Source organism: Mastacembelus armatus, chromosome 14 (genome assembly GCF_900324485.2).
Source record: "Mastacembelus armatus chromosome 14, fMasArm1.2, whole genome shotgun sequence".
NCBI lineage: Eukaryota > Metazoa > Chordata > Actinopteri > Synbranchiformes > Mastacembelidae > Mastacembelus > Mastacembelus armatus.
The window spans coordinates 13,033,550-13,060,875 of record NC_046646.1 but is presented as its reverse complement, the minus strand read 5'-3'; the positions used below and the strand labels follow the sequence as shown (position 1 = coordinate 13,060,875).

General features: G+C 41.9%; 2 protein-coding genes across 4 annotated transcripts; one reads left to right on the top strand and one right to left on the bottom strand.

Moving 5' to 3' along the window:
• Nucleotides 1-3,752: 3,752 nt before the first annotated feature.
• LOC113143344 (uncharacterized protein C11orf87 homolog) lies at nt 3,753-8,277 on the top strand. Of its 2 annotated transcripts, XM_026328922.1 has the most exons (3): nt 3,753-3,873; nt 4,113-4,214; nt 7,579-8,277. In XM_026328922.1, exon 3 carries the CDS (start codon nt 7,677-7,679, stop codon nt 8,103-8,105), a length of 429 nt encoding a protein of 142 aa, XP_026184707.1. In that variant the 5' UTR covers nt 3,753-3,873; nt 4,113-4,214; nt 7,579-7,676; the 3' UTR covers nt 8,106-8,277. The 2 variants fall into 2 exon arrangements, with proteins under 2 accessions (XP_026184707.1, XP_026184709.1); XM_026328924.1 differs by lacking the exons at nt 3,753-3,873; nt 4,113-4,214 and adding an exon at nt 7,001-7,186.
• Nucleotides 8,278-14,312: 6,035 nt separating this feature from the next.
• mybbp1a (MYB binding protein (P160) 1a) lies at nt 14,313-27,105 on the bottom strand. Of its 2 annotated transcripts, XM_026328932.1 has the most exons (28): nt 26,890-27,105; nt 26,207-26,302; nt 25,914-25,997; nt 25,753-25,827; nt 25,450-25,557; nt 25,079-25,269; nt 24,742-24,909; nt 24,266-24,383; nt 23,521-23,810; nt 23,317-23,427; nt 23,099-23,224; nt 22,795-23,001; nt 22,445-22,553; nt 22,188-22,281; nt 21,735-21,895; nt 21,267-21,395; nt 20,866-21,075; nt 20,497-20,670; nt 20,249-20,406; nt 19,730-19,864; nt 18,957-19,047; nt 18,750-18,776; nt 18,197-18,328; nt 18,032-18,100; nt 17,489-17,602; nt 16,106-16,207; nt 15,884-16,008; nt 14,313-15,524 (listed from the first exon to the last, which is right to left on the bottom strand). In XM_026328932.1, the coding sequence occupies exons 1-28, from the start codon at nt 27,064-27,066 to the stop codon at nt 15,182-15,184; spliced, it is 3,924 nt and encodes a 1,307-aa protein (XP_026184717.1). In that variant the 5' UTR covers nt 27,067-27,105; the 3' UTR covers nt 14,313-15,181. The 2 variants fall into 2 exon arrangements, with proteins under 2 accessions (XP_026184717.1, XP_026184718.1); XM_026328933.1 differs by lacking the exon at nt 18,750-18,776 and having other exon boundaries at nt 15,182-15,524; nt 26,890-27,066.
• Between the last annotated feature and the right edge of the window lie 221 nt (nt 27,106-27,326).

The following is a 27,326-nucleotide window of genomic DNA, read 5'->3' as shown; positions in this document are numbered from 1 at the left end:
TTGTGTTCATCAAGGGTAAACATGACATTACTCCATCAGCTTCTTGCTGGAAATGAATAATTAATAAGTGGGAAAAGTCTGGAAAATATAATTTAGAAAGATTGGTAACAAATCCTCTCCAGCTTACTAAAAACATAAGCCAAGTCATGTTAGGGCAAATCCAGAAATCCATCCTTTCCATTGTGTTGTGTAATTCATTTTCCTTTAAGCTGCTCCCCGGGAGATGAGGGACAAACAAAAATGTGATGACATCAGCAGGTCCATAAAAATGCTTCATTGTGACCAGAAAATGTCTGGTGTTTGAAAGAGAAATTGGATTGCAGGGCAAAGCCTGGAGTAGAATAGAGAGTAAGCTCTATTATCAGTGCGGTGAAATAATGTAGCAAGAAGCCATAAAGTAACAGCAGAAAGGTTTGCTGTCACAAAATGGAGCAACATACTAGGAGGAAGCTTCAGGCAGCTGTTAATGTAATTGATGGTAGAGGGAGGGAGGACAACTGGAAGAGGAGAAGCCTTCAGACTCAAGACAACAAGAGAGGGATGTCAACTACAGGACAAACAGGGATTGTCACCACATTACTGACCCTTAAAAAGGACAAGACAGTCAGAGGATAAAAACATCCAAGTTGAGGCTGTGTGTCACTTCTTTGTCCCAGTAGCAGCAGGGCCTGAGGATGATGGCAGGGGCCTGCTGCTCCTGTCTGTTCTACAGTTTGGCCAAGAGCTGCAGATCCTTCCTACTGGCCAGACTGACAGGGGGTGTGCACCAACATTTTAATGGGCAGTGGTTCAGTAACAGAAACGCAGCTCCACCCCACCTCCTCCTCTCACACAGTTTATTCCATCACACACATCCAATCTGTTAAATCACATACACAACTTAAGCAAATTAAGGGGACTAATTAGTAACTCATGTTTGCAATTTTTACACTAGAGAGCAGGATTTTTTTGCATACATTTTATTTTTTCTCTCATAATACCTATCATGCTCTCTAGAAAACAGAGGCATTTTAATATACGAATAGATCTTTTTTGACATAATGACCCAAAGCGGCGCTAACGTCTAATGCAAGGTGTTGTGACACCTGCCATGTTTTGTAGAAAACAGAAGCATTTTAATATATGAATAGATCTTTTTTGATATATTAACCTATACTAGGAGATAACAGGACTAACTGCTAATGCAAAGTGTTGTGACTGCACACCACACTCACCTCCAGCTGCACCTCTTGACTTCGTCTAGAACCACATCAGCCCCTAAGATGTTCTGCAAGGTATGGGGCGCAGCTAGCCTCCCCTTCCTCTCAGCTGCAGTGAGTTTGGTCAGAGACAGAGGGAAAGCAATGGAGAACATCACAAATACACATGGCGAAGAAACGAAATGAGCTTAGTAGGAAAAGGGATGATAGACCGAGCTGCTGAGTTATGGAAAAACTGCTTAAACTGGCCCTTTCAGATGTAACTTCTAGATAAGATGTTTGATCATTTATCATCCCAACATATATTTCCATTACTGTATACTGTGTTTCTATTGCCATGCACCCATTCTGTCAGGCCACCTACAAAAACACTCACATGGGGGCAATTTAAAGTGTTCAGCCACCGCAGCTGCTCGCCTGTGGATTGTGGGAGGAAAGTGGAGGACCAGGAGGATTCCCACACAGACACACAGAGAACATGCAACCCCCACACAGAAAGGATCAGTTGCTTAGGAACAGAATTGTTCAGCAACTGTGGGTGTGATCACTTCTGAGCAAGGTGTGGGTTTCATTCTTTTGTACTTATGTGTAAATGGAAGCAGGGCTCAGACAATGCTCATGGTGCCTTGAGGGGGGGTGGAAAAGGTGAACTGCTGATCCATCCATCGGCTGGAGAGAAGATCAATAAAACAATGTCAGTAAGCTGTGAAGAAAAGGATGCTTTATAGATGCTTTATACATTTGATGTTTTAAAATATACACATAGGTGAATGCATGGATTGAAATGAATGTTTTTCATTTGGAAACTCATCGTTTCCATCAGTAATCTGTACTTACAAGTATGTTTTATGTTTTGCCTGCCTGGTGTCTTTTTGGATTTTGGTGCTTTCACTGACTGCCTGCCTGTTGGTGAGTGTGTTTCAAGACCAGTATGTGCACATGGTTGTCAGGGAGAGTGTATTAAGAGGACTGGAGGTGCGATAAATTCTCAGGTGTCCTATATTTCTATAAACTGTAGAGTTTCTAAACACATTTTTTGCATTTTTTCACATTTCTCCTAAAATATTATGCGTTAAAATATATTACTGCAAGTCTGATTCATTTCTCTATCACATAATATAAAGTGGCACACTCCACATAGGAACAACATCAAATGAAAAGCTTGTCAAATCATCAAACAGCATCAAACAAGTCCTCCAACCTAAATAACGATATATGTTGGTTGTCCCTCCCTCCAAATTTAATTTTTTTGTACAGAACAGTCTCCATCTGAAAACCCTTCCCTCCACAGCCTTGCGAGGCCAGAATGTAATGAATTGTTGGTTTACACAGAAAGCCTTTTAAAATAATTGTGTATTAACTGTTTTGGGTCATAGTGTTAGGAGTGACAAAAGTATTCTTGTTGATACTGACACAGATGTAAATGTCCTGCACGCATTAGAAAACTACTGAACGGCATGGAGTGAAGTGAAAAGTGAATGCAGTATTGAGAAATGTGTGCACCCCATTAGCTGAAGAGACTTGAGACATTGAGTTCAAGCCGCTCCTCTCATTGCCATCAGCGACTTGTTTAAAAACCATTCTTACATGCCAATTATAATCATTTTAAAAACCTAAATGATCAATACCAATTTCTTTCAACTAATTGATTTCCATTTACCAGATGAACGCATCAGGAAGGTTGTATGTCTTCATTTAAAAATCAGAAGAACACGAGCCTGATTCCTTGTTGTGATTCGTGTGTGTGTGCATGCATGGTAAACTGGCTTTTGTGCAATTCATTAGAAATTCTGCTGACACAAACTCACAGTAAAACCGGCGGTGTGTGTGTGTGTGTGTGTGAGGAATATCAAAAGGATTGGTTCTGCCTGGAGATGGTCTGCAGCTTTGAAAATATCACCACTTTTATATGAAGACACATAATGGCACAAACACACACACACACACACACACACACACTGAGTGGACGGCAGTGTGCACATCAATAAATGTTTAGCTTTCAGCCTCACAAATGTTTCTCATTACAGTTAATCATCCTGATTAACACAAGCTGCAGACAGAATAGAAGGAGAAGAAAGTGTAGCTCAACAGGCAGACACATGATCTACAGCAGCATTAGGAAACACAAAAACATTGTTTAGTTTTGGTTATAATGAAACGATTAATCATCGAAAGAATTTTTAACTTTGGTTCTTCCAAAAACCATATAAAGATTCATACAAGTATTTAAATCTGCTATAATGATTATTAATTTTTGATTAACAATTCATCCCATTACTGTCTGATGTGAAAAATGTCACTCATAGTGGAAAAGTCACAAACATCGCTTAACTATGTGCTTTAGCGTTTGATAATAAAACAAATCATGCCTGGTGCACAGTGTGCAGAGGTGTGAAATTATGCAAGATTTAAACTCACTTCTAAAGCTGTTTTTTCATTATTCACACAACTACTCCATCACACTTTGCACGTACAATCGAGTGCAACACCATGAAGAGCTTTCAAGGAGACAGCGTGAGACAAATGTGTGCCATTTGTAGGGCTCATCATCTTAAGACTTCAAAGATGCACAAAAATCACAACGCTCTTGGAGACAAATCAGGAAGGCAGTGGGATGCAGCCAGAAGCAGGCCACAATGACAAGTTTTTCTTGTCACCACCTCAGCACAAGCAGGTATAATACTCTGCCTTTATGTGTAGTTTATGGCACTTTGTGCAACTTAACTTATTTGAAGTGGGCTTGGATGGTCTCTGCTTTTCTACTCCAGAGATCCCTGTCATATCTGCAAACCAAAACCCATCAGAAAATCCATCTATTCTGTTATTTAAATCTCCTTTTGACTTTATCTAAACCACTAAGGGCCCCAAACTATTTGGGAAATTTATACTAAAAAAATGTTCTTTTATTCTCAGGTGATAGAATAACAGCTGTTCCTCTGTGGTTGGCGTTTGATCCCCAGTTGAATGTGGGTCAGTTTGACCTGGAGAGCTGAGTGGATCCGTATGAATATTAAAGTAAGTGTTATAATCGCTCTCCATTTAAGAGTCCTTAAATGTATGCCATGCTTTAAACTGTGCATGAATAGTTGTATAAATTTTTTAGTATGCACTCATCTACAGTGAGTTCATCATCCAGGGACCCTCATTCCCTCCAAGGTCATTCATTTTTCATAGTTCTGCTGCTGATGGAGTACGTCACAAGCAGGACCTGAGATATGTGAGAGTCATAGATATTTTCTGGTACAAATACAAAATCTCACAAAGGCCTTTATCTGAATAAATATTCCTTGTTTGTGTCTGACCTGTTATTACACCACACCTTTTAAATATGCAGTGTAATCGACTTTGACTGAGGCACTGCGCAGGAATATCTTTCTGAACTTGGAGATTAGTTGAGAGATTTAAGGACACAATTTTTAAGCAACTCTTTTCTTTCCATTATTTTGAAAGCAGCAAATACAAAAAAAATCCAGTTTACTAAAAATGTATGAAAGAAAATTTATTGTGAAATGTTGGTTTTAGCATTCAGTCAGTGTGTATCTGATCTCAAGCTTAACATAATTATATTTTTACTTTTCTTTGAATTTTGGAGATGATTTAAAGTCAAATAAAGAAGGACAGAGAGGATCGAACTGAAAAACAAACACTAGAGGAGAGAGCCCTGTTCGCTCTTCACATCTCAGAGTAAAACACATTTTCTCAGTTGTTGTGGCATGTACAGTATGTGCACGTGTATGAATACAGAGCTGCTGTAGACAGATCTGTGTGGACTGAACCACCTGCTGTCTGCTTCCATTAAAAACTAAGTAGAGGTGGTGAAAAAAAAACGCAAGCACCTGGAAGTCCACCTGGACAACAGACTCAGACTGGATGGATCTCGACACACTGAGGCCCTGCACAAGAACCATCAGAGTTGGCTGCACTTGCTGTTCAGGTCCCACTTGAGTCTACAGTTTCTGTAATCAGTGTTTGTGCAGAATTGTTCAGTATCGACATTCTTGTCTGGAGTCGTTCAGAGTTGATCATTTGGTGGCGGTCAGTGTCTTGTTCTACGTTGTGATGTGCTGAGGCAGCAGGCTGAGAGCAGCTGACACGGACAACAGGATCAACAAAACGTCAACATCAGGAGTGCTGGCTTTGTCTTGGGGGAGGGAGGCGCAGCTTGATTTTCCAAAGGAGGTGTCAAAGTGGAGAACGCTGAGAATCATCAACGATAACGCTCACTGGATCCACACAGGAACCTTAGTCTCTTCGTGGTTGTTTTGCAGTTGGTTTGTGTCCGTAGCTTTTCATCTCTTTGGTTACTTTGTGTCTCACTGTACTACAGTTAAGAAACGTTGCAGATCCTGCAGACACTGAAATTATTGCAGAGATTTTGTCAATAAAAACTCAAACTGTAAGGTTTTTTTTGTTCCATGGGAAAGTGGACTCACTGACATACAGTGTGTTTTCACAACACATTCAAGTCTCAGTGGGCAAAGGTGTGGCCTCATTGTAGACAGACCTTGTGTTCTCCTTCACCCACACTCCTATATTTGGTCTGTGTGTCACACTGCCTGCAGTAATCTTCCAGTCAGGGAGGAGCTGAGCACAGTTTGCTGGGGGTCTAAATTAGTGGTTTTCAAACTTCCTTGAAGTGACTTTTTTCCTAAATGATCTAATTACTTCCCTAAAAGAAAAAGCGAGAGTGTAACATGTATTATTCACCAGTAGTTTTAATGTGAAAACGAGGGTTTAAGACAGTTCCCCACATTTATATTAAGTCTCTTATAAAAGATTTCTTTAATTCCATGCACTGACTGTTCTCAGGCTAAGAAGATTATCAGTTATCCAGACAGAGGAAAAAAGCGATGGCCAGGCCACTTGATTTGGATTTATCTCTTTTTACCATCACTGAACCAGAAAATCAAGTGGGATCTGGATGGAGACGGGACATGGCAAACATGAATGCTGACATGTTTAGCCTCTAATGTGTTTTTAAGAACTCTGGACATTCGGAATGGAGTTTAAAGGCTGAGATTGAGTGGAGGACTGACTACCTAAAGATGACATAAAGCTTCAATAGTACAACATTTATAATATAAACACACACACACATATATATATATATATATATATATTGTATAGGCAAACTGGTGTAAGTGGGAAAATAATGGTTTAAGGCATTTTCCACTATAAATTGGTGCTACGGCCTATACACTGAGTTTAAGTACAGATTTAATAATATCTCTGAAACCATCGGTGTTAAATCTAAAATAATAACTTCACTTTTCTAAGATTCTGGGAAAGGCAAATAATGGACACCTACTTCCTGTAGTTTGGCCCGAGTGAATGCATAACAGCTGGACAACATCTGCAACCCTCATAATCAGTTTAAAACGCTTCAAATCATGTAGGTTTGCAGCATTAGAGTGACCACACCCTCAGGGACAACAGTGGTTTCTGATCAGTCTAAGATCTAAAGTCATTTACCAAATTCATTATTTAGATCAAGTCTGAACTAATAGGTATTTCCTAATATCGCCATTAGAAGGAAACATAGTGACTCTGGTGTTGGTAATACATGGACTACATCTGAAGGAGAAAAAAAAGCCCTGCCAGCTGACTGGTATACGGGACCTTTAATGCAGCTGCAGCTCTTCATTCAGATGCTGAGTGGAGCGGCGGATGACCGGAGGAGGGACGTTTTCTAGGAAAACTAGATCACAGCTGTGTTATAATCGCATTTCTTAAAAAAAAAAACCCAACTTTGATGTGTGCTGAGAGATTTACCCGTTAGTTCTACTATTTATCTGGGAAGGCGCTCTCCTGGATGCGGACTGAGCGGATTGCGACAGTAAAAGCGTCCTGGATGATCGGAGCTCAGCAGCAGCAGCAGCAGCAGCAGCATCACATTGTATGAAATGCGTCACCGCGATCCAGTTTTCTCAATTACACATATCGGCTCTCTGCTCTCGGACTGCCCCCGGTACTGACTGTTTCATCAGGTAAGAATTGACTATTTCACCCCGTTTATTTGAACATCTAGGCTCGAAGTGGAGCAAATGCAGACATGATCCTCTGCGTAAAGCTGACATGAGGAGTGCAGGGATGGATGGCTCGTATTCAGCTAAATCTGAGGCCTGTGTTACAATAGATGCTGAATTATATCGGCTTTTTTTTACCCCCATCGAGCCTAACGTCACGCTGAGCATGTTGTCTTTGTTTGACGCTCAGTGTCAAATGATGCGCACAACCCATGTTAATTGTTTCAGAGGCCAGTTAATGAGCCTCAGTGGGCGGGTTTCTGATGGTTTCTTATGGTTCTGGTTTCTGCCTCTGGAGATGGGGGAGCTGGTCTCATGTGCCTGTGTTTTTTTGTTTTTTTTTTTCGGTGCAGGTAACCACATGCGCGGGCCAGTGTCACCGCGCTGAGCCCGGAGAGCACAAAGGGTACTGGGGTCAGAGCGACAGAAGCGGCCGGGAAAGGTGGGCCGGATGACAGCCAGAACCTCTGAGGCCTCGGGACTGTCGGTGCCGCCGCACCGCTGTCACGGGCTCTTCCAGACCAATAACGGCACCTGCGCGGAGCAGCTCAGCCTCTTCCCGCCGTTCTCCTCCACCCTCGCGCTCCTCGTGCTGGTGGCTGTGCTCGTGGGGATCGTCCTCGTTTCCCTGGCAACGTTCCACTTCCACAAGAGGAAGCTTCGGAACAGGAAGATCCAGCGCGCGCAGGAGGAATACGAGCGCGACAGTTGCAGCCCCGCGCGCACCGGGGCGAACGGGGAGCCCGCGAGACCGTGCGTCATCGTCCGACCCGTGCGGTGTGAGGTGAAGCTCTCTTGCCAGAGCGCAGAGAGCGGGGATGTCGGCGGAGCGGAGCTGGACAAAGAGGCGGCGCAGGAGACGGTCCCTCTTGACTGTTAAACTCAGCGCAACTTCAGGGAACGAGACTGTGGAATAAACAGGAAAAGCAATAAGGCACAAAGAACTCCCACTCACATCTCTGCTGCTTCTAGATGACTTAGACTTAAACACGCAGAATACTGAGCAGAATAGTTGGCCTAGACATAACACTAGTACTACAGTGACACATAGGTTAGGCTACACTCTAGTATTTAGTCAACTGGTAAACTCCTTATGGGACTGTATAAAGTATTTGCCTGCTTTGACTTTTGGACCTCTTCCTCTTTCCCAGCCTAAAAACAGTTTAAACCTCAAAAAAAGATGTTTAAACTTTAAATCCTGTCCTGGGATGTGACACACAGTTATGTTAAATTATTGAGAGCTGGTGACACAACACACACCAATAATGGCTCCCTGATCTTCCTTGGCATGTCCTCTGACACACTACCAGTATGTAGTTAATCTATTATGGATGTTGTGGTGCTGTTAGGCAGTGCAAAGCTGCATATAGGCTCTAGAAATGGCTTCATTTGTTTGCGTAGTAATTATTTTTTTTCCCTTCAATTAAGCAACTTAGCATATTTACTTAAAGTACTGTTCTCCAATGTCTATTAGACATATGTAGGTAGCTCTAGTTAGCCTGACAGGATGCAAGACTTTTTTGCTGTAGTTATGCACATAAGATTTCTTCTTTAATGTGTCAGATAGTACGTTTTAGCGCTAATATAGTATTTTCAACTTTTGAGTATTTATAATGTATTCTCTGACATGTGGTAAATTGAGATTCCTTCCAACAAGGGGGGGGGGGGGTTAAGGGGGTTAAGGTTAAACCCACTCTTTTTGCTTTGTTTTGATCCTTCATATTGTATCATAGTGGGCCTAATAGAAATTCTGTGTCATCAGTTATATGAATTCACTGTAAATGTATGCCATTATGAGAGCTGGAATGTTTTACAATAACGTCATCTTTCTGGAGTTCATATAACCTGCCTTATCCAAGGAAATATGTAACATTCAAAGTTTATAAATAAATACTTACATTACGTTTATCCTTTGAATGTGTCGTCACCATAAATCGTTACGTTCAGTCATCAACAAACCTGAATGCTGCTACTCATGAAAGTATGCAGCTACACACTATATTGTGTTCGCTATGAATTCCCACCATTCACCCAATGTAACACAGTACAGATGGCACCTGATAAAAGACTTTGCCAATATTTGGATGGATTTCACCCATTTCACTAGACACATATAAATCACCTTTCCAGGTGAGATCCATAACATTAGTACAGGGGTTATTACATAAAGACCCTTATAGTTATAAAAGAACCATATCATTGACAGTTTTTATAACATATAGCACAGTGTCCTGTAGAACAGTGTCAATCGAATATAGACTCAGATCTACTGTCTACCTCATAGACTCTATCAGTCTTTCACTGTTATTTATTGACATGAAGATTAGCCATAGAGGGACCATTCTTAATCTCAACATCTCCCTGTAATGACACCACAGCATATCTTAGTGGAGGTCAGTGGGTGTGAATCAGTCAGTGCGTTGGCCAGGAACCAGGACACCATGTTACCAATTGTCCCCAGCAAAAAAAGGCCTGGGAATATGAAGCAGTCTTTGGCAAGGCTCCAGGCCTGGACGGTGCTCTGACAGACTGCCTGCCTATCTTATCTCATTGGTGTAAGTGCTACAGAATGAAGCCATTTATCCTCACAGTGAAACTGGAAGTAAGCCCATGAAAGATGACTAATGCATTCTACATTTAAACATACTGTATGTTTCCTTCAGGACAGTTTATAGATTAGGATTCAGAGCATCATTTTTCAGCATGAAAAGGGCACAGAAGGCAGCAGCACTGACCAGATATAATTACACTTTTGATTCCCAAGTATCAACACACCACTATACTTGACATGGCTGTGAGACAGTTTTCTAACTACTCTAGGTGGAGTTCAATTTTACAGTATTTATTTGTTCAGGGGATGAAACACCTCTTTTAATTCATGGTAAAGTAGGATGGAGGATGCAGTTAATGTAGGATGTGGTTAATGGTGAATAAATGGATATTGGCAGTTTCAAAAGGATGTATGGGCGGAGGTCATTGGCCATGAAATGACAAAGGTCAGAGATCAGTGGGTGGGAATGGATGAGATTGTTAGAATCATTATTCAGGAATAGATGAATGATGACAATTATTTATTGTTACACACAGAGTTGCATTAGAAATACAGCAGCACCAAAGGACAGGCTTCTCAGTGATTTACAGCAGCTACACCAATGATATTTTTATTTTTTGCAAATTTACTAACAATCTAAAACTGGCAGCTCATTATCAAAGATATTTAGACTCTAATTCAGTACTTTGAAGAAACCCCCTTGTCGGCCTGTTGGACAAGTTTCTGCAGGCTTTGTGCTCATGGATTTTCACAGCTTATCCTATTTTTCCAGGCAAATCGTCAGCCCTGCAACATTTGGTAGGAAATATCCGTGAACAGCCATCTCTAGGACTCTCCACAGATGTTCTGTGGGATTTAAATTTTGGCTTTGGCTGCAACACTCCAGACTAGTCCTGAAGACACTCCAGCATTGTCTTGGTTGTTAGTTTCGGGTCATTTTCATGCTTTTTAAAAGTACTTTAAGTTTTTATCTTTCATTTGCAATGAATGCTCTCCAAATGATTTTAAAGCAAATCATTTTATACTGCATTCTTTTTTTTTGTATTTTTAATGTTGTACTGTTAGGTCATGTAAAGCACATTGAGTTACCCTGTGTATGAAATGCGCTATATAAATAAAGTTGCATTGCCTTGAGGGGTGGACCGTCGGCCCAGTCTTCAAGGACCTGTCTGTGTGTGTGTCTCCATTCACTCTTCATTTGAATCTGACCAGTCTCCCTGTCCCTGCTGGAGAAGTAGCTGCATGATGCTGCCACCGCTGTGCTTCACTGTTCACCAGACGTAGTGTTTGGAGTTCTGCCCAGAGAGTTCAATTTTGGTCTCATCAAACCAGAGAATCTTTTTCCACTTAGAGTCCTTTAAATGTCATTTAGCCAACTTCTAGCAGCTGTTATCTACCTTTTACTCACACTGGCTTCTGTCTGGCCATTCTACCATGAAGGACTGATTGATCAAGTGTGACTGAGATGGTCATCTTTATTGCAGGTTCTTTCATTTCTGCAGGGGACTTCTGAAGTTCTGTTAGACTCCTTCTGTTCTTGGTCACCTCCCTGACCATACACCTCCTGCCTGGTTATTTCGTTGGGCCAGATGATCAACACTAGAAGGAGTCCTGGTGGTTCACAACTTTTTATAGTTGGCAATTACAGAGGCCTCTGTGCTCCTGGGAGCACTTAGACCTTTAAAAATGGTTTTATACTCTTGCCTGATCTATGCCTCACCACAATTTAATCACAGCGCTCTACAGAGAGTTCCTTGAACTTCATGCCTTGGTTTTTGTTCTGACACACAGTGTGAAGTGTGTGATAGTACACAGGTGTGTGTCTTTCTAAACTCTGTCCAATCAGTTCAATTGGCCACAGGTGAACTCCATTCTGGTTCTCAAAGATAATTAAAGAAACAGGATGCACCTGATCACAGCTTGCAGCACCTGAACAGAGAGCGTGGATTATTAAGTGCAAATTAATGAGCAAATTTTAACCATTTAAAGTCTACAAGTCAAGCGTGCAAAAAGCCAAGGTGTATGAAAACTTTCTAAAGCCACTGTAAGTCCGCTCTGGGAATACCCTAGTTATTGTGTCTAACCTAATTTAGAAATAATGAGGCCAGTTTCCAGGGTTTTGTTGTCCCAGAGGGTCTGATCCTCTTCACTGCAGACAGACTTTGCAAGGAGCGTTGGTTGGCCGTTGAGTGGATTAGGTCCTCTGAGGCTGTTTAGTATAACATTAATTTTGTTATGCGTATTGTGTGTGTCGTCTCAGCAACGGGTCTTTAGTTAGACAGTTTGCACAGCTTCAAAACTTTTAAGTGGGACCATGTAATGTAATAAGAACATTTGTGTTTAAACCTGTCAAGCATCTATGCCTTGGCTTTGAATCTCCCAGCCTTTATCCTACCACCACCTCTAGAACAAAGTTTACATTTTTAGACCCTCTTATTATGTCAAGTGCATCCCAACAGGTAATATCTGTGAGGGTTTTACATTTTCTTCAAACTTGTTCTCTTGTTCTTGTTGTTGAATTGACTGGAATAACCCTGGTTTTTAGAGACCTGGTTTGGGCTGGTTCTGTAAATAATTTTTGAATCAAAGTATGAAGATTAATTTGCAGACACTTCAGACTTGCCTTACAATCTTTTGCTTGCTTCGTAAAATATCTGCATTCTTTTAAAACAAACAGCATGAGTTGAGACAAGAACAAAAAATGAAAATGGGCATGCTCCTTTAAATTATTACTGCTGAACAGGATGATTTCGGCGCAGCAGGTATTTAACTGGAGAACAGGACTGTGTGAGAAGTGCTGATTTGGGGCTCCTCCAAACAGTGGCAGAACAACTTTGGTTGTGCCTACAAGGCCTGGCAACTAAACTACTGGGTCCACTAATTAATGGGTTTCCAGTAGCACTCAATATAAAACTAACACCCTGCCAGCGGCCTGCCAACCTGCCTGCTGTGCAGCTTCACACTGCAAAGGGCCACATTTTAACAAAAGCAACATGGGTGAAGATAATGCACTACATCACACACTTGAAAACTTCAGTGCACATTTTACAGCATGGATCCATGGAAATTAAAATATTTTACGAGGTAGAGGGATGAACCAGGCCTGCATTTAGTTGCCGCTTTCACATATTGATGAGGCTTTGCCCTCGACTTTGCAGCTCGGTCTGATTATTCCACTGAGTTACATTAGCAGATTGGGTCTGTGCTTTAAATCTCAACTCAGCGGTGACAAGTGACGGTTCACTGTCAGGATAAAAGGACACCAATGCTCTTGTTCTCACCTCTGCTGTCACGGTTCAAGGCAGGTGATTTGTCACCACCAGTGTTTATATGCTTTGTTAATGCAGGTTCAAGCTGTGACTTTAAGGTTTGCAAGCACTCAGCGCCCCCTCTGCTCTGTAGGCTGAAGAAGGAACAGATTGGCCTTGTTCAACTTAAATCTCCCGTTACAGTGATTAAACCAGATCCTTAGTTCTACCATCTGATGCACAAAGCTGTTCTCCCCTGGTTCTTTAGTGGACTTTACCGCTTCCCTTGATCGTTTTGGATGCTTCTCGTATAAACATGACATTTTGGTCTCAAGTTGTAAAGAGAACTTAGTTTGTGCTCTGAATGATAAGGGTGCTCGCTAAGATCATGGCACTCTCTATTAGATCTTTACATTTCTTTTTTTACTAAAGGAATCCTAAGCCTCAGAAAACACTGTGGGAATCACCATAGAAAGTTGATGTCATCATTTCCTCTTTGTCAAGTTTAATGCCAATCAGCTAGTAAACCCTAAAAACCTAAATGTTAATGTAAATTGATTCAATTTTGCATTAACCACTTTTTTGTGAGAGTAGCATAAAAAATAGCTGAAATCACCACATTGACATATAAACAGTTGGTGAGGTTAACTTGTTAGCGAATCTTTGGTAATTTACACATGCAACATATCAGAAGCATCATTAGCATTCACTCTCCATCAACCCCCACGGAGCATATCAGGCTGCCAAGCTGCTAAATACTTCACAATGTCAGTGTCCTCCAACATATGAGCCATTGTTAACGCACAAATATTGATTAGATCGTCTTTAAGACTCACATTTTATTGATTCAAGACATGTACTGTCATCACACTGGACCAAAACAATATATACATCACGCTTCTGGGATGTAAGATGGGTCCTGTGTGATAACCAGCACTGAAGGTTCCTGCAGTGGAGAGGGGCTTTAAGATGAGATCACTGATGAATGTGGCTGCTGCCTGCCTGACACTCATGTAGATTTATGGCTGCATGGCTACATGCCCTGTATAGTAATCCATTTGTGCAACACTACATCATTTTTCTGACAGATGAATTAGGGTTCTTTGTGATTGCTCACCTTGGTGTACAGCACAAAGGCTTTTGCAATAACAAATCCTGTGCAACATTTTTTTTTTTTTCATAAAAATGTTATATAATGTTGTGTCCCTCCTGAGAACCTGGGTTTTTATAAAGATACTAGAGGAAATTTACATTTTCCCTCACATTAAGAGTTCTAGAGAACAGCATCTAGCATTTTTCAGTATTTAATATATTTTGATTCTTATCCATCACGCACAAACAATCAGGGAGGCATCCGACTAGTCGCATATCCATTTAGCAGCATGACAAAAACCCCAAATACAGCCACAGTCATAAATGACCATTTTCAGCAACAAGACACCTTGACCTCATCAGCATGGAGTCAGTCTGGGATGAGATAAAGAGACAGACGAGAGTGAAAGAGTTTTAACTCCACAGAAGAACAGAGGCAGATCTTCCAAGATGTTTGGAACTTTGAAAAACTAGGTTCAATCCTACTGAGACTTCATGCTGTTTTAAAGGTAAAGGGTGATCACACTAGATATTGATTTGATAGAGTTTTTGCTGAACTTTATTAGGACTTGTGAAAAGGTTATTCTTTTCACTCAACACTGGTTTTGTCTGTGAAATTACTAAATGCAGCTCAATTTCTTTTTCTACACAGGTCAGATAAATAACTGACAAACTGGTTTGGTTGGTTTTCGTTGTTTCTTTGGGGCCACTGTTTCGTGGTAAATGGCAGTTAATGAAATTCTTGTCTAGTACATTTAAGTACAGTTTCACATCATGTTGAACAACAAAGCTTCCTGGTCTCTTACGAAGAGCAGGGCTGTCATGAATTTCTGGGAAAACAAAATTTATTGTTGTAGATATTTTCTCAGTCAGTATCAGAACCTACATTAGAAAAATATGTCTTCTTAACTCACATCTGAAAGAATCACCTCCTAGTGAAACTTTCAGACCGTAACTGGTAGACAGCTAAATTGGAAGGGCAGTAGAAAAACAGACAAACACATCATATCTAAAAAGAAATTAACAAAAGCTTCTTTGTGTCCATTTAAATAATCAGTGTCCTCATTACATTTGTCCTCCACCCTCCTTCTTCTGTTTGGGTTTCTTCCTCTTCTTTGCTGGTTTGCTCTCAGACTGCATCTTGCTCTTCTTGGCAGGGCTGGGCTGAGATGCTGTCGCGCCGTTGGCTGGTCGTTTCTGTTTAGTTTTCCTGTCGTGTTTCTTTTTGGCTTGTCCTTTGTCTGCTGCTGGTTTGTCTGTGGAGGTCGAGTTGTCTGCTGCCGGCTCTAAGACAGGCTTCTGGCGCTTTTTACGCTTTTTTGTTTCTGGTAGAAAGCCCTTCTTCTTCTTGGAGGCTGGCTGTTGCTGGGCCTCCTTGTCAGACTTTGTCTTTTCAACCTTGGGTTTTCTGTGAATGTGAATATGAAAACATGTCAGATGAATATCATGGCTTCAATACACAAAAAGAATAGAAATAGACAACCAGGGGCAAATACAGACAAATACAGCCTTAGGTTAATTCATAATATATAAATAATATCATTCATAAATTCAGATATAAACATTAAGGATAAAATATGTGGATCACATTTCTCTGGTTTTAACAATAGTTGGTATAAGATCCATTGAATTGAGCCATTCTCTTTGAGCAGCACGTAATGCTTATTCAGTGTATACAGGATTTATCACGCGCATATAAACACACATGGTCTAAGATTCACGTCTGGAGCTCATCACTTCAGAGATGTAGTTGCCAAAATAACTCACATGACTCCAAAGTGTTTCATCACAGCCCAGTAAGTGTCTTCCAGCTTGCCGGTCTTCTTGAACGTGATGATGCTGGTCAGGGACTGGAGGACCTTCTGAAGGGGTTCCAGGTCCACAGACAGCTTCTGCACAGTACAGGAAGGTGAAGCAGAGACCTGAGTGTGGACTGAAAACGGATTAACAGCTCTTTCTTGTGATTTCATCCTCATGTTCCCAACGTACCTGCTGGTGAATCAGCTTGACCAGGAACTGACAGAGCTCCAGGGTTTTCACAACCTTCTCCTTCACCACTTTGCTCTCAGTTTGGCCGACCTGCTGAAGACTCTGGGAGGAGACGACACAGGGGTTATAGCACTGTACCCAATGTGTCAGCAGTTCTAACTTCTATGAAGACATTTATTATTATTACAACTGTGTTTTACTATATTACTACAAATTAGTGTTTATGGTTCATTTACTCATTTATACAACAATCTCCACTTGTGAGAGTTATGGCTGTTGACAAATACATTAATAAGCATTTAAATTTGCATGCAGCCACATTATTGTGTGTTATAAAGCCCTTATGAAATGTTTATATATTGCCTATAAATGTTAATTAGGTGGACTCAAAGTGTTACCCTGGAGTTTTTGTTATAAAGTTGGAAACAATGCATGGAAAAAAAACTCTGCAGAAACTGCCACCAGCTTCAGAAATTAGAGACTGATGTTATATCTTATGACCATAAATTTTCAGCAACTACTGTTAAAATACATTATGGAGGAGTTAATGGCTTTTGGCAGGACCGTTTTTGTCTAGGACAGAAAAGACGGGGCAATGCAGAGGTGAAGTGCTTTGGTGAAGAATTGTAGAAGCATGTAATTATGCTTTTCTTTACCCTCAGCTGTATCGAGGACACACAGAGGACAGCGAGCGCCGTACCGGCTCTAATCATCGTTCATCACGGCACGATGCAATCTCATAAACATTTGACAATATAATTAAAAGCCTAAAGGATGCTGGCGTATGAACGGCTCTGCTTGTCCTGAAGAATTGATGTGTAGTTACAGTCTCATGCTCACTTACACACAGAAATATGACTTTTAATCTTTTCCATGGAGAGGCTTAAAAATAAATCTGGGAACAAGCACTGGTATCAGCACAGCCCAGTGTAGCAGACAGCCCAGTGTAGTGTGCTCACTTACGATTTATGGTTAAGACTTTCCTTCAGCCAAAACAGTCAAGCCAAAGAGGTGGAGGTAACTGGTTGTCATTTGGTTTTTGCTGTGTATGTCACCCCCTTTTTTTAAAATTATTTATTTATTTATTTTTTTTTTTTTTACAGCTAATGGGCCTAGTCTAACCCAAGAAAACCTTGAGATAGCTACCGGGCTAATCTTTACACCCAGGCAGTGCAAAACTCAAGCACTGTTAGAACATTGAGTAACATCTCCATCTTTTTTAGTAACTTCCATAATCTACAAACCTGTCAAAACACTGAAACCCACCTTGTTCAGGCTGTTGTGTTGTTTTAACATTCAGTCATTACTCAAACAACAAATCAAATTTCCTGACGCCGCTCCGGCTCAGTGTTAACCCTGTGATTTAGAGCTGTGTTGACTCACCGCTGCCAGCTGACCTGTGATCTTCACACAGAGTTCTGTCCACTGAGAGCCGCTCAGTAGCTGCTGGACCTCCCTGCTCTGCATCGCTCTCAACACCAACACACATGCCTGGCCCTAAACACGTACACACAAAACAAAGGCTGGTCAAACAGCAGGTCCCACATTCACATGAGCTGAATAGTAGAGGGACAATTTATACCCAACAGCTGAGAAGGGAGTGTTTGTCTTTAATAATGATAAATATGCAGGACCTAAAAGAGTCCGGAACCAGTTATGCTATCATGGTCGTGCCTTCACTTTGGGAACCAGTGTCGTAATGTGATCAGGTCAGTAGTAATACAAAACATTTGGAGCCGTGGCTCCATTTGAGAAATAACTCAAGGCAACTGTGTCACAACTGTACAATTTACTCCTGTGTGACTTGTGTGTAGTGATGATCTTTTTCCTGGTTCCATATAGTTAAGCTTTTAGTTTTCCTTCTTCCTCTTTCTCCTCTATTGTTTGCCAGGCATGAACCTACAGCAGAAGAGTTACAGGCTTTACCTGTTGGTGTTTTCTGACCCCAGATGTGATGTGTTGTACTGCTGTGTCCAATAGATTTATACACAGAACCTGAAAATGACACACAAGCTGTGTTAGCTGATATCAGCAGAGATTCGTGTCCATAACGTCTTGTGTTCCCTGAGTGAGATGCTCAGCGGTACTCACCGGGAATCTCACGAACAAGTCTGTGAACATCTGAGTGGTCAGAGGGCTCTTCCTCCTGTTCATGAAGGTGGTCAGAGACTCTCTGAAGATGGCAGAGACCCGATCCACATCCACATTCCCCATGAACCTCACCTGCACACACACAAACACCAGGGATCAAACTTTCTGTCATTATATGCATGAATTTAAGTATGATCAGGGTGTTCCTAAAAAGGAACAGCAGAGATTTTTAATACGTCACAGTGGGAAGACAGAGGCATAAACAGCATTTTTTATGACTGTGTTTGGCAATTTTAACATTCCATTGTCAATTAATTCAATTCATTTGAATCAACTAATTGTTTGAGGAAAACAATAATAAAAACAAGACAACAAATCTGTCTGAAGAGGACATGCTGGATAAAAGGGGGACAAGTTATCCGGCACTGACCCACTTTCTGACCCAGAAAACTGCAGGAACAGACCTGGAATTTTATTCAGTAAAAAGTCAGACATACTGTGAGAGATGCAAATGCAACAATAACAGCTGCATATGATGTAAATGCTTAATTACCATCTGTCCACTGACCAGCCCTGTGACCTAAAAGAAAAGGAAAAGCTCGGTATGAGCTTTGAGTGAACCATGATTATATAAATGTGGCTTCAACGACAATCAGCTCTCTATCAAGATCTAATTAGGCTAATGACTGATTGGTTTGCTGGTCTGTCTTCTGGTTCTGAAGAGGGTGAAAATACATGAAGCAGTTGGCGGTAAACATACGTCGTTTGCTGCAGACTTCTCAGCTGTCTCCTCCTCTTTGGTCTCAGCAGGAGGAGCTCCTCGCAGTACTTTCACCAAGTACAGAGATGCACTGCAAGGACAGTTCAACATCAGAAAAAATACAAAACAGTCCCAATTTTGTGGACTATTCACAATGGACTCAAATTACATGAAGGACCTGCTACTTCATTGTTGACCTTGGAAATAGACATCTGAGTGGAAGTAGATGTCTCATATAGATTCATGTGATGGTTAAACACCTACAGGTCCAAGCCAAATAAACAAACTCATCCTGCTCAGGAAGACTGTGCAAATTCAGTCGAAAGCTATGAACAAGCGAGCAAGTGGATCTTGAGCTGAGAATGTCAAGTACATGTAAGCTGCTTTAGTACTGTGGTATCTCAAATATAATACATTTTTTAACAGTATCTCATGCAGGATATGCTCAATCCTGTACATTCCCAATTCAGATGTTCAGCACTGACACATAATAACAAACTATATGTGTGTAACCCATTACAAACATACATACAGTGAAGGTCAGTGCTTCATATCATTTTGTACGCAGGATATAAATAAAACACATTTAAGTATATAACATTGGCAAACACAGCATTAAAATATGATCAAATAAATGATATGAATATAGTAAGTAAGAGTGAGTAAATGATGCTGACTAGAAGAAATATAAAAAAATATAAATATATATATATATATAAAATCACCTGACTTCAGAAACAGTTCTAAAGATAAAGCACTAATAACTACTGTACCTGAAGTAATAGAGACTGACTGAGGAGTCGGGCAGTTTCTGGGTTTTGGTCATTAGTTTGTCCAGCAGGTCGTGGAGCTCCCCCTGTCTGTCACCAACAGTCCTGCAGTAAACCCTGGATCGACACAGCTGGTTCCTGAAAAAACAAAAAGGCAAACATGCATCACATGATATCTTGAGCTTTAATTAATAACAATACTGCATTTCCAAATAATGGCACACAGTTAACCAGATCAATTTTATTTAAGGTAACACTGGATTTGCTTTGCTGCCATTTTATATCACGCTGCAGCCGGTATCATCACCATCATAAATGAATAACATATCAGTGTTAATAAAATAAAATAAATATGTCTAAATAAAAACGTGACAGTGAATAAAAACACACAAATACACAATTCTGCTTACCACCAAGCGTGTGAATAAATAAACAAAAACACACTCCAAGGACAGAGACGACAAACACTGAATCAGTGACGGATGCTGTGAATCACTTCAGCTCACAGCTGAAGCACATTACCTGAAGATGTCTGCAGCTCGGCGGAGGAAGTCCTGCTCCTGCTGGCCGCTGTCGGAGCTCATTCCTCTGTCGATGATGGCGAGCAGAGGCTCCACCAAACCCAAGACGAGAGGGCTGCCGGCCTGCCGGGCCACAAACACCTCAACGAGGTCCAACACCTAAAACAGCCAAACAAAGAACAGAGACAGCTATCAGCTACAGCTGTATCTGCTGTAACTAAGCATATTTTCCAAAAACAACAGACATACCTTGATCTTAAAGTCTCGGACCAGCGTCTTCTCTTTTTTTAGCTTTGTCTTCTCATCTTTCTTGGCCTGGGTCTTTTTCTTCTGCTCAGAAAACAGTGCTGACAGGCTCTTATCCAGCTCCATCATGGCTTCATCATCCAGATCTTCATCACTGCTACCGTCCTCCTCTGTGGCCTAAACACACAACACAACAAAAGACATATGGTTATACCGCAGAAGTCAAAAGGTCCTACCGAGCCTGTCTATGCATATGTTGTGCACTGGAACCAAAACCAAATAACAAAAACTGATTTGTTTCGTTTCTGGTCCAATGTTCCCAGAACAGTTTTCATTTGGGACAAAAACAGTGCAACAAGCCTGAACACCTACTAAAGCCTTCTGCTGCTGCAACACTTTCATCAGCTTCAAACGGAAATTTTGGTCCACTGCTTCGTCTACTTCTACTTCTTCTTCTTCGTCTTCTTCATCATCGTCGTCGTCTTCTTCTTCTTCTTCCACTTCCTCCTCCCCCTCCTCTTCCATTGCTTCTTCATCCTCATCCTCGTCAGAGTCATCATCGGTTTCGTCGGAGTTGTCATCCTGGCATAGTCACAACCAAACATTTTAGGAAATCATGTTTCCTACAGTAAAGGCAGATTTGTTTAGTGGAATCAGTCAATTAAACTAAAACCATGTTGTTCTGGGTAAAAACATTTGATATAAGGTTGAAAGCAGTAAGATGATTCTATCAATGACAGAATAAGTTGTGCTTCAGTAAAAGATCGACTGACCTCCCTCTCCTCATCATCTTCCTTGTCATCCTTCTTCTTTGGTTTCTTCTTCAGGGTTTTGCTGGCGTCGCTGTCGTCAGTGACAACCACGGCACTATCTTCCTCATCCTCCTTCTCTGGGTCCAGAACCTGCAGACAGCCCATCAACACAATCCCTTACAGGGCTGCTGGTTCAGTAAGGTCTGCTAAAGCTACACTGCCCATCTGTTTTAGGACACGAGTGAGCGTTTTTCTTTAGAAACCAGTGGGTTTGGGCTGTGTGCTATAGAAACACTTTCGAAACTGCTTCAAAGGCATGTGGCTACTCTCACTTGTTATACTGGAGTGGCAGGTGTTATTGCTTCTATTTCACTGCAGGTCACACATGTTAATCTAACACTACTATCATGTTATAGATCATATTTGTCTGCATCAGTTTTAGTTTTTTTCAGATTTCCTTGGGGTGGAGACTTTAAATGTGTTACTTACATCTAAGATGGCGGTGAGGGCAGCTGCAGTCACATGGGGGCAGATGGAAGAGAAGACGGTTTTGCAGACCTGTCTGATGTGTCGGCTCGGCTGGGACAGCAGAGACAACAGGATGTCCACCATTACCTCCACCCACTCAGGTTCCTCCCCCTGATCTGGGGCTGCAGCAGGGAAAAAAACCACACACACCCATCCACATAAACACAACATCTGACACACTGGAGTTGGTGTGGTGAAAATGTGTGGTTCTTTTGCACCAATTTAAATCTTTTCATCATCCAACACTGAGTACAGACTTAACACAGAGACAGAATAGTAGTAATGATCTTTTCATGTAACACTCTGCAGGAATCAATAAAGTATATTTGCAAAATGTTGAACTATTTTTTTTAATATGTGAACACCTAAATGACGGTGGAAACTGCTCCCACAATGTCATGTATGACGCCTCACCTTGTTTCTTTTTTTTCTTCTTGGCCTTCTTCTCCTGTGCTTTGTCCACACAGCTCTGCAGGTCCTTCATAATGTCCAGCAGCTCTTCAGGTGCCTTCATGAGAAACACACACGACAATGTTAAGAGCTGAGAATATTATTTTAGTCTTAGTCAGCTGGTTCTGATGCCATTGTTTATGCTTTCGTGAAGAAGACACCGACATCAGTGCTGCAGCAGCCCAGTACTTGTACATCCTGTCCCTGTTAGAATGCTGTACCTTGAAGAGGTGCATGCCGACCAATAGGAAGAGCTGCTGGAACGCGCCGCTCTCTGCTGTTTGGCCTTTCTTTGCTTTTTTCTTCAGGTTTGCCACTGACTCCAACATGCTGGAAGACGACACATGCAGAGTGGTCAAAAGTATTCCTTCCTCATTTCGCAGAATTTAAATAGTGTCTAAAAAGTAAAGGCACTTAAGAGGCATCGCCTACTTACACCACCTATCTTATTTAACTCATAAATGAACAGAAATTTCAAAATAAAAATCACACTGAATTGTCCTGTAAATCTGTACAAGTATATTCATATCCCTGCCCTGACTAGAACCACAGAGGCCGTGCTGTGTGCTACCTGTCCCAGGCCTGCCGTTGCTCGGGGCTGAAGGGCTGGTTGCTATGGACATATTTTGGCTGGTTAAGCAGGACTTGGGCGTACTGGACCAGGTGGTAGATCCACATGGTGCCATCAGCCGTCACACCCAGCGCCCGCTTTTGGTTGGCAGCTGCGCCTTCAGCCAAGTCCTCACTGAGCGGCAGGTGGTGCATGGACAGAAGGAGTCTGGATGGTGGACAGAAAACAGTGATGTCATGGAGGACAGGTCACCCAAACAGCCTTGTGATATTTGGAACAAACAGTGTTCTGCTGTTCTGCTTACCCAAAAAAAGAACTGACAAGCACTCCTCTGGTTTTTTCATCCAGAGGGACAGAGATCTTCCCTTTTGTCTCCAGGATGTCAGGTGACGCCTTCTTTGTGCTGAAGAAAGCATGGAAAAAGACAAACCTGGAAAAGAAACAACACCACACCAACTGACAGCCTGGTCTTTATTAAACACAGAGACATTTGCACTGCTCAACTAGACAGAAGGGTCTCACCTGGCCACATCCATGATAAGATCCTCCTCCTTCTTCACCTGGTGGTTATCGATGATTGAGACGAGCCGAGCAACAATCCACTTCCTCAGGCGGAATACACAGTTCTCTCTCCTGAGGAAGGAAGATCAGCAGTTACATTAACTTTTATTACCACGTCCCTGACCAGACAGGTTCACTAACAGTAGCAGGTAAATATAGACTCACTGTTCCTGTCCCTCCTTATTGTCCTTCTGTTTGCGGGTGCTGAAGTCCAGCAGCTTGTCCAGCTGAGGCTGCAGGAACATGTTCTTCAGCCACCCCACGTAGTTCCGCAGAGCTGCAGGCTGGAGGTGCTGTACCACCTTCCACACCGACGGCACTACTGGGTAACCCTGGTGGGTCAGTGAGGAGAATCCCACCATCACTGCCAGCTGTCTGTCTGAATCCTGACAGGCCTGCAAGAAGTCGGACACGTAGGCATCCATCTCTGGGGCCAGCTTGAAGCGGTCGGGTTTCTGCGGAAAGAAAAATAAGAGATGCAATTCGTATCAGCCATTTCTTAAAATGGCCACAAGTTTCACACAGATATTTCTCTGTAACTAATGAGAGTAAAGATCATATAAATCCCATAAAACTGTTGTGCCTCTCTCATGTATGTAAATAAAGCAGCACAAAAATATATTCAACAAAACCAATTTAAGGAAACCAAAACACAATTCAAACAATGAGCAGTTGAATGGGCACATATCCACAACAAGCTTAAAAAAAGGCCCAGGGATTAACAGGTTAAAAACATTTCTTTTTTTATTTTTACTGCGGGAATTTTATTGCAGGTTGTGCAGATGTACCTGATATAGTGGCTACTGGGTGCACAGTACATGACATTAAAGGCATTTTGTAAACAAAATAAAATGATGTATGCAAGTTTTCCTCAGTTCCCCAAAGTATATACTAAAACTGTCACACTGACCTGAGCAGACACCACGTGCTCCCCGTAGTGCACCATCACCTCTCCAGACAACACCTCCTCCAGCTGGGCTACAGACAGGAGAGGCAGGGCGCTGCCCAGCAGACGGAAGCTCAGGTAACTGGACACAAACAGGACAGCACCAGGGGAACAGGCATGACTATCTAATTGGAACTGACACAGTTGTTTCAATAAAAGGCAGCTGAACACCTATGGGACATTTTGGAGGTTGCAAAAAAAATAATTATGCAAGTTCATTTAAAGCCTTCTTCGGTATTTTTAATACCTGCAGTGTTTCCCAAACACACTGGCCAGTATGAAGGCATGGTGGAAAATCAGTAAGGATGATGTGTCTAAATTTATCTTTCAGTGCATCACATTTTTCATTACTTCCCAGGAACATAAAGTGAATTAAGTTAATGAAACGCCCTGAGTTCTGAACGCTTAGCTTCCTTGCTGCTTTCTCTCTGACGACTCACTGAGTTGGCCCCGGCTGCTCCTTTAACATGCCGTCGACGACGGCTTTATTCCAGAAGAGCTGGAAACTGTCTTCCTTCAGAGAGAGCTTCAGGAGGTCCAGGGCCACTGCCGGGAGGGTGCGCTCCTTCTTCACTGAGCGGGCCGCCATCTTCAACACCTCTGTCAGCCTGCCAGAGAACATGACCATCGATAGGGAAGGGAAACCGGTGCACAGATAAAAGACGTGCTTTAAGGTATTATGTAAATGGATGGATGTGGAAGGGAAAGAAAGACAGTGGCTGATGGGTAACATGTTTGTGTGAAAGGTGTTGGTGGGGGAAGTCACTGTGTTCTTACTTCGGGATGTTGTCAGTGTTGATGATGGTCGAGGAGCCCAGCAGTTTCTTCAGTTTCTTGGGTTTGAGGGTTTGTGGGAAGTGCTGCAGAGCTACCAGCAGCAGCTGCAGCTGCTCTGGAGTCCTGAAGGCTGATGCCAGATCAGTTTGCAGAGCGCCCAGCAGGACCGCTTCAAACACCTCCTCTGGAATCTGACAAAACAGGACATACACATTAGTTTTGGTAAAAGTAGATGGATGTGTTTTTCAGATTTGTAGAATTAAACTAGTGAGAGAAAAATTAGAGAGAGTGAGAGAAAGATTTAATTATTAAACTCTCTGAGCTTTATGTATGTGTTATAGAGATAAGGTCCCTGGTAACTGAACAGTCACCTCTGTGAGAATGTCCATCATGGTTTTACTGGGCAGGTCTTTCAGGTGTTGTCTGTGCTGGCTGAGGCTCTGGAGGAGCTGCACACATCCCAGCACCACCTGCGGCTCCTGCAGAGACACGGGGCAGAGCTCAGAGACCACCATACTATGCTACTGTGCTGAGGTCCTCACACACACCACCACCTTTACATTAAATAAAGATTCAACTGCAAAATGCCTCCGGACCAAGACCATATTAATGTTTCAGTACAAACACAATTCTGAATCTATTGAGAATTGATGAATGGAGGTGAGACCACTTACTTTAGGAAGGCGGCTGGACTGATGAAGGGCGAGGACGCCAAACAGGTTTCCAAACAAAGCATTTCTGAAGAGTTTCTGAAAACCAGGGGAAAACCATAACATTCACAGCAACTCAGTCAGAAAGATTTTGGAGCTGATAAATAAAAACATCGAGCGCTCACCTTCTTCACAGACGTCAAACTGTGCTTTTCTTTGATTCTGTCGAGCACACTCTGCAGGGAGATGTCTTCAAAGGCGCTTAAGACCTGACGAACAAAAACAAAAAAACAAAAAAAAAGCCAAAATCTAACACATGTGAAAACCATTTTCATGACTGACACTACTGAAATATCATAATCACAAGTGGATCATTGTGCTGTCACAAATACTTGTCTGATAGCTATAAATATAAACCAGTACCAAATGTATTTATTGCTAGATCATGTAAACTGGTTTGGTGACCGCCCTCACTCACCTGTCCCAGAGCCAGACTGAATCCAGGTCTTGCGGCCTCTCGTGTATGAGCCAGTCCATCCACGAGCCTCTTAAAAGCATATTCCAGTTCATCAGCCTGTTGTACACACAGAGCACAGAGTTCACAGTTTAAATAATTCTTTTCCTCCACTAACTCTCAGAGGGCAGGTGTCGAACTGTGCAGCGGCCCCAAACACACAGGGGCCCCCAGAGCTCCAGGTTTGCTCTATTTTACTTCTGTCTCGATAAGAAATAATCACATATTTGTTACAGACCAGCTCACACCTTCACCATCCTGCCATTTTAACAACCTGTGACATCAGAGGGAAGTTGTGTAGTTTATATTCCCCCTAATTTTATTTCACTGTTTCAGCTGCTTTTACAGCCTTATTCATTTTTCTCTTAAAACCTATGATGCTCTGTTATTAACTCTGACTGATATATGACAATAAAGCATCATCATAATCAAATATCGCAAACAGTATCAGTCTAAAAAAATCCAGTATCAAACTCTAGTTACAACATTAAAGTTCACTAACAGTTGTTAGAATAATAATATAACCCTGACAGGGCCCACTCTGCACAGTGAGTACTGGCCTCACTGCTGCATTTACTGACAACGTTCCCTCCAGCTTCTGAGACCCGATCCAGCAGAACCACGCTGGGTTTCCACACAGTTCTCACCTTATCGCTACTTTTCAGGTACTGGATGAGGTTTTCCACCGCCTTCAGCCGGACCTCCTGATCCGGTTTGGCCAAGTCCCAGAAGAAGTCGAGAAAGACGCGGCTCTGTTGCAGGATCCCGGTCGGTCGGACCGACTCTGGTGCTTTCACCGTGAGCTCCACCATCTCTGCGGACATCAGCACCCAGCACTGTGCATGCTGCTTCTGCAGGAGGAAAACGTGCCTCACTGCGCCGCTACTGCTTCCGGTTCAACGCAGACATTTTTTTTTTCAAACCGCAAAAACTTTATTGAACAAAAAAAATAAAATAAAATATCGAATTAACAAATTTGTTCACACATCAGACTAAATGATTAATCTAGAAAATAATCAAATTAACTCAAATAAAAATACATTTGTTGCCCCATTACTTCTGATGTATTTATGTATTTTAAGTT